At 48.1% G+C, this 7,956-nt stretch overlaps 1 protein-coding gene across 1 annotated transcript; it reads left to right on the plus strand.

Annotated features, from left to right (window-relative positions):
- The first annotated feature begins 567 nt into the window (after nucleotides 1-567).
- LOC146725160 (uncharacterized) lies at nucleotides 568-1,984 on the plus strand. The gene has a single exon (XM_085484112.1). It carries the CDS (start codon nucleotides 807-809, stop codon nucleotides 1,833-1,835), a length of 1,029 nt encoding a protein of 342 aa, XP_085340238.1. The 5' UTR covers nucleotides 568-806; the 3' UTR covers nucleotides 1,836-1,984.
- The last annotated feature ends 5,972 nt before the right edge of the window (nucleotides 1,985-7,956 follow it).

A 7,956-nucleotide genomic window follows, 5' to 3' on the forward strand; every position in this document is an offset into this window, starting at 1 on the left:
ATACTCCTGCCTACCAATGCAAAATCTGAAATAGACCGGACTATATTTTACTGCGGAATGCACTCTCATATAGCAGCGGTGCAGAACGGAAGACAGGAGTATATCCACGAAATATCGGCAGATACACGCCGAAAATTGCACGAAACATGGGACCATATCCTTAGGAGTTAACCAGCACATTACTGGGATTAAGCCAAATGCAACAAACCTAAGAGCAATGACACTCGCAGGATCAGTTAAGACAGACGGAAAATGCAGCGGCACCCAGTTCAGCGACGCATACGGCTCATGGGACGACGTGAATCGTGCAAGCCTCAGTACGAATCACGATACGACAATTGGAGCTGCCCGTTGGATACAATAACAATGAAGTGATACTTCCATCCGGCACTCGCTGTCCCGTAACGACAGGCGAATGCATTGATGCCGACGGCGCCTCCACCTTCTGGACAATCCTGCCAATTGACAACTGTCACTTTGGACGATACGATGTTCTCTACGAAGGAATAGCATATCTATTGTCGCCCAGCACTCCCCAAGAGGAAGCGCCAACGATTTATACAGTCACGGCGCGTGACACAACCTTCGCATTAGCAAGGACAACCGAGACCAACGTATGCGGATACAACCTTTGGCGAACGGAACATCCCAAGCTGTGTATCCTCGAAACGAGGCCCGAACGGACATTCAAAAGCCGTTCCAAGGTCAGAATCGACAACCTCGACATCTTCACATATGTGAATTCAAAATTTATATACGTCGAGAAACACCTGAAAACCCAGCTGACCCAACTATACAAGGATATTATGGAGCAAAAATGTGCACTGGAAAGGCAGATCCTCCTCAACGCACTTTCTCTAGCAAGCATAGCACCTGACGAAATGGCGCATCGAATAATGAAGTCTCCAGGTTATACCGCCATAACTGCAGGTGAAGTTATACACCTCATCAAATGTATACCTGTCAAATGCCGCCTACGACCTACCGAGGAGTGCTACAACGAACTCCCCGTCACTCATCAAAATAAGTCACTCTTCCTCTTACCAAGATCGAAGATACTTACTAAAGCCGGAACATCGAGGGATTGCAATGAACTATTACCAACTCTATACCAAATACACAACACCTGGTATAGACTAACACCGAAACCCGTGGAATCGGTGGCACCGCCTACTATCAGGCCTCTAACCAAACCCTCATGGAAGTACGTAAGCCCGGATTCACTCGCTTCCAGTGGTATCTATACGAACGAAGATCTTGATCGTCTTCGCGACCATATCATGTTCCCCGTGGAAAAACCCTCCATGCTCCACACAATCGCCAGGGGAGCAATGGGACAGGAAATTCCTACAGGCAGTTTCTCCTTGCTGAATTTATTAGACGAGAAATCTCTCGACCGAATAGCGGAAAATACCGGAGCCAGGCTATGGAAAGGATTTATAAGCTTCGGATCCGCCAGCGCCGGAGTACTTGGCATCTTCGTTACCGTACGGTTGATAAAATTAATAATCGACACCCTGATCCATGGGTACGCACTCCACTCGGTGTACGGATGGAGTCTACATCTACTCGGAGCCATTTGGACCTCGGTGACCAACGTCCTCCTACACCTTGGTAGATCAGCGGACGGAGAACAGGACAACGGACGAGAACTGCTACACCTGAAACCCCCTCCAACGAACGAAGAAGAAACACCCTTAACCCTGCCCACACAACAAACCCCTTCGATTAACGAATCAGACAGTGGCAAAGTGTGTGCAAAAACTCACCCTACGAGTGTTCCCCCAATGAAAGATTACGGCGAACTAAATAAATATTTACATAATCAATGTTAAGTTAAGAACCTAATCGTAGCGCATAGAAAACTAAGTCCAAAATGTTGGAACATTAAATTCCAACATTTTTATTTTAAGGGGGGAGGTGTCACGTCCGGCCGTATAAATTTTTTCGTTTACTCCAAGTTCCTTAAACGCTATTTGAAAAGCGCGCCAAAGCCGGCCATGACGCTTAACTCCGCCTAGAAACTAAGCGTGGCGCTTCGTAGCGCCTAAGGATCTCCCACCACGGTGAGAGCCCCTACTCCGGAGAGTTCCCCCTCTCCAGGCCGCCGCAGGCCCGAGCCGCCGAAACGAAGGACCTCAGAGCAGTCCCGAATTTCGGCAGTTCTCTGCGCGACACCGAACAGTATAGTCGCACTCCTAAATTCTAACTCTAAGTCCAAATTCTAAATCCTAACTCTAATTCTAAAATTCTAACTCTAAGTATAATATTCTAACTCTAAATTCTAAGTCTAAATCTAAATTCTAATTCTAAGTTTTAGTCTCGAATTTTGTACTACTATACGAATAAATCAGTGTATTCATGTGTGAAAACTAGTGTTCAGTATTCTTCAAAACTTCCACTCCCGTGATAAAATACGATAGCGTTTAAATTTGTCATACGGCGTTTGAATTCAGAATAATTCAAACTGTGTTTGGAGCGGACCACCGCTCATCACAGTCAGAATTAACATTCTCAGCATTTGCCAAAATAAGGAATTGATAGTGAGGTCCGCCGCATATCAACCCTCCTTATTTGAGTAATCATTCAGAGGATGCATCAAATTCAATATGCCTAAGACGCGACGCGCAGGAAGGAAGAATCAATTACGAAAACTAAACCGACTTTATCGCGAATCAGCGACCGAGGAATATTCTCAATTCCTCGGAGTGGAATATCAGGCCGATCCTGAATACGAGAACATTTTCAACATTAAAAATAATAACAACGACGAACTCCTACAGTGGAAGTGCATACCAATAACGTTCCAACCACGACGCCTGCCGCCGCCAAACATCCCAGTGAACGACCCTCGCCGCACGCACTACCTCCAAGTACGAGCCGACACGATCAAGAAAGTGCTACTAAAGGTAAGTGAAATTCACGTTAACCTAAGGAATCGCGCGTGTTAGCAAATTCAGAGACGCTTCTACCACGTGGAAGAGAACATTCTAGAAAAATCTCCGACGCATTTTTCCTCTTTTCCATCGTCACTGCGAAAGCTATAAAAAACAGGTCGGGCTATAAAACTAGGGTCGACCACCACATGCGGTGCCACCCTCGGAATTCTAACACGGAAAAACGCAAATAGTTCAATATCTTAAAAATCTTGTGTCTCAAGAAATAACTTCGTAAATCCGTACAACAAAGTAGTCATTTAAACAATAATCAATTGAGAACACTTTCGATTTATTAACATTACCGACGATATACCGACATACGTTCTTTTACCGACGTTATCGACAATATACCAACATACGTTCTTTTACCGACATTACCGACGATATACCGACATACGTTCTTTTACCGACGTTATCGACAATATACCGACATACGTTCTTTTACCGACATTACCGACTATATACCAACATACGTTCTTATACCGACATTACCAACCATATACCGACGAACGTTCTTTTACCAACGGGTTATCGACACCTTACTGGCACCTTACCAGTGTTTTACCGAACAATTACCGACGGTTTTGCCGACGACTACTAACTTCTCGATAACTGCCGGGTTCACCGAAGATCTACGAGCGAATGACGCATTATCAATTCGATTACGCAACAAACACAAATGTGCCCACTCACCCTTAGAGGTATAACTCCTCCTCCAGAAGTTAATCTCTTTCTACCGTTTGAACCCTTATTCTATTGCCAAGTTGGTGTCGGGTACATCCATTTTGAGACTAAGGCAGCTCTCTGCATTTCATGCTACTCCACCTTACCTAGAGTCTCGAAATTACTTTGGACAAGGATTCGGAAGCATACTCTAATCATAGGCGGAACACCTATCGGAATAAATTGCGGAGTCTGCAACTTCCGACTTACCCTCACGCGAATCGGTGATTTGTGCGAGCTTTGTCAGTTTACGTACGAAGATTACTTACGCAACCGCAACGACGTTTCGCATAGAGCAATCGACGAAGCTATCTTTATTACAGTAGAGTCACAGGTAGGTCCCACGCAATAATCCGATCACCTCAGTTCCAGCGCGAATAACCTCAGATCGCGGGTATCCCCGGGGAGAATCGCATAGATTCGCGTACCCGTAATAGCGATCGTGTCTCGTGGAAAAAGCCGAGCTCTGCATTCAAATTTTCGCAGCCGCGACCCCACGAGACGTAACAGTATCCATAATTTAAAATGTTTTACCAGTTGATACTTTCTTGTAGTTCTGTCTTGTATTCCTTCAATAGGCTACTTTTGGAGAAGACCTAGCCTGGTGTGTCCCAGTCCTGTGTTTCTCCATTCACCCTGACATTTCAGGCGGTATGCCGTGGTATTGGCTGATTTTATCACGGCCAAGCCTATTGGCGTAACACTGAGTGCTATTTCAAGCGCCTCTGTGGGTGTGGTTCTCTTGGCCCCTACTGCAGCCCTTAGGTAGTTACCTTGCAGGCTTCTAAGTAGTTTCTCTACCTTCCCTTTATTTATTCTCGTCCACCAGACGACTGACGCGTATAGCAGCCGCGGTAGCAGGACTGCCCTGTACAGCCACAAAGCTGCACCAGCGCTGATGCCCCACGACTTGCTCATTGCCCTTCTGCACATCCACATGGATGCATAGAACTTTTTCCTTTGCTCTATGAGATGTTTTCCCCAGTTAAGCTTAGGATCTAGAATCAGTCCCAAGTATTTCACCGAGTCTGTAAACGGTATTTCCTTTCCCCAGAGTTTTAACGTCTCTATGGGTTCAGGTTTATATTTTCTGGTGAAGACCATAATATTTGTCTTGCTCGGATTAACCGTTAGACATCTGTTCTCACACCAGTTTTGCACAATTCTTAAGTTATCCTTTGCTTGGTCCCTTAGTGTGTTGAGAAATGGTCCTCTAACCACTATGGTTACGTCATCAGCATAGCCAAAGGTCGAGAAACCTTTCCTCTGTAGCTCCTTTAGCAGGTCGTCTATCACTAGACACCACAACAGAGGAGATAAAACTCCCCCCTGTGGGCAGCCTCTCGTTGGTTTTCCTCTGATGGAGATGTCTTGGCACTCCACCGTCAAGCATCTGTCCACTAGCATGTTTCCTATCCAGTCCACCAGTGGTTCTTGTACTCCATGTCTGATCAGTGCCTCTCCTACCACCTCGTGTAAAATGCTATCAAAAGCGCCCTCAATGTCCAGGAAGATTCCGATCGCATAGCCCTTTGCCTCCAGCTGACTCTCAACTTTGCCTATCAGGTGATGTAGAGCGGTTTCGGTAGACCTGCCCTCCCTGTAGGCGTACTGAGAGTCGGCTAGAGGTTGTTGTATTAGAGAGTTGGACTTGAGAAATCTGTCCACCAGTCTCTTTAAGGTCTTCAATACGAAGGACATAAGGCTAATTGGTCTATAGTCCTTTGCCCTGACGTGACCGTTCTTGCCAGGTTTAGGTATAAAAACCACCTTGGTTTTTCTCCACTTCTGGGGGACATGTCTAAGGGCAATACTTGCCCTGTAGATTTTTGTCATTGGACCTAACAAGCTGCTCAGCCCTTTCTGCAGCAGGATCGGGTATATTCCATCAGGTCCTGGAGCCTTTAAAGGCTCGAAGGAACCGACCGCCTATTTCACTGCTTGTGGATAGACCACCTTAGCTGCCAGTCCCCATGCCCTTGATTTGTGCACGGTCATGGGTCTCTGCCTGTTGTTGTTGTCTGCTGAGTCCTCCCTAAAGCCTGGAAAATGGATTTCCATAAGGTGCCGTAGGGTCTCCTCCGCTGTGTACCCTCCATTGGGAAGCTTAAGGCAGCCCCATTGTGTTTGGTTTTCCTTGCAGAGTATTCTACTCAGTCTAGATGCTTCAGGAGCACTCTCTATACTTGAGCAAAAACTTCTCCATCCTTTCCTTTTAGCTTTTACTATGGCCTTTTTGTAAATTCTCTGAGATTTCCTGTACTCCTTCCAGGATCTCGGTGTATTTACATTTCTAGCCCTATTAAAGAGTCTTCTCCCCTCAGCCCTTAGCTTAGCCAGCTCTTTACTCCATTATGGTGCTTTGGCTGAAGGATTCTTTGACTCTAATGGGCAGTTCATCTCGTATGAGTATTTAATGGCATCATTCAAGTAGTCTGCCGCTGTTTCCAAATTTTGGTGTGGAATCTAGTGGGTGCTTCCTTGAGTCGACTCCTAAGGTCTTTCTCGTATCCCCTCCAATTTGTTTTCCTAGGATTTCTCTTCCATAACCCTTGGCTCTGTACTTGCTCCATGGTGAAACGGACCTGCCTGTGGTCTGATCCTGAGGGCTCATCAGAGACCCTCCATCCCCTCAACAGGTCCAGTATTCCGCCTGAGCATATGGTTATATCTATCACTTCCTGTCTTCTAGAGTTCAGGAAGGTAGGTTCTGTTCCTCTATTCAGGATGTGTAGCTCCATACCTACCACAAAGTTGAATAGGCTCTCACCCCTGGGATTTATGTCGATGCTCCCCCACACCAGGTGGTGCGAGTTGGCATCGCATCCCAGGAGTATTTCTAGCCCTTTCTGCCTTGCATAAGTCGTGAGTTTAATCATGTTTTCGTGTGGGGGCAGGTTTTCCAAATCGTAGGGCATGTACACTGACCCTATAATTAGATCCCTGACTATTCCACCGGTCGTCTTTATTTTCAGTCTGATGGCAACAAAGTCACCATCGCTAAATTGTGGCAGTAGACAGGCGTCTATTCCTTTTGCTTTAATGCACGCTCTCGGTCGGTCCGTGTTTCCGGCTCAGAATAGTTTTCCACAGCTGCCAAGTCCTTTTATATGTCCCTTGATGATCCATGGTTCTTGTATTAAAAATATATATTTACTTGTGTGCATCACAGCTGCGCACCTGGCTAGTACAGCCGAGGCGCTTTTGCTGTGATGCAAATTAATCTGTGTAAAGTGAATCCGGTCCGCCTTATTCAACACCACGACCATTCTTGACAAGGCCTTTTCGCCGGGCCGCATTTGACCTGATTCACAATTTGGCGCATCTAGGAATAAAGGCGACGGGCAAGCACGTGGCGCAGCGCTTCGTTTGGCCGTCGATGAGCGCCGACTGCCGGGTCTGGGCTCGAGCGTGTGTGCCTTGCCAGCAATCGAAGATATCGCGACACGTGTCGGCACCGCTCGGAACAATTGCTGCGCCGTCCAGCAGGTTCGAGCACATCCACCTGGATTGGATATCATCCTGATGCCGGTCTCGGAGGGCAAACGATATTGCCTGACGTGCGTAGACCGTTTCACACGATGGCCTGAGGCGTTCCCGTTGCGAGATCAGGAAGCGGAGACGGTCGCGAGGGCCTTCTACGGAGGGTGGATCTGCCGATTCGGGGCGCCCGTGCGGATAACCACGGACCAGGGGCGCCAGTTCGAGTCCCATCTTTTTCGGCGGCTCAGCGAGCTGACGGGCGTGCAGCAGCTGAGGACGACGGCGTACCACCCGCAGGCGAACGGAATGGTCGAGCGGTTCCATCGCCAGCTCAAGGCGGCCATCAAATGTCAGCAAGAAGATTGCTGGACAGAGGTGCTGCCGACGGTGCTGCTTGGGATCCGAGCAGCGTGGAGAGACGACCTGCAGGCGACCGCAGCGGAGCTGGTGTACGGCCAGACGCTGAGGATCCCGGGGCAATTTCTGAGCCGACGGCCTACGGACAGCGAGGACGGGACGACGCTGCCGACTTCGCGGGGACGCTGCGTGAGCAGTTCGAGGAGCTACGACCGGTGGACGGTACCCGACACGGGGAGCGACGGCCGTTCATGTACAAGGACCTGGCGACGGCCGAACAGGTGTTCGTGCGACGCGAGGGGCCCAAAAAGATGCTGCAGGCGCCGTACGAGGGGCCGTACACAGTGATCAGCCGAGGCGACAAGGTCTTTGTCGTGCGTATGCACGGCAAAGAGAAAACGGTCTCAATAGACCGTCTTAAACCTGCTTACATTTTAAAGCCCGAAGCAGGAGA

The sequence above is a fragment of the Nylanderia fulva genome, unplaced genomic scaffold, assembly GCF_048542155.1.
Source record: "Nylanderia fulva isolate GAGA-0341 unplaced genomic scaffold, ASM4854215v1 Scaffold102, whole genome shotgun sequence".
Taxonomy (NCBI): Eukaryota; Metazoa; Arthropoda; class Insecta; order Hymenoptera; family Formicidae; genus Nylanderia; species Nylanderia fulva.

Coding starts and splice junctions, on each gene's coding strand:
- LOC146725160 (XM_085484112.1), top strand. CDS start 807: ATGGAGCAAAAATGTGCACTGGAAAGGCAGATCCTCCTCAACGCACTT.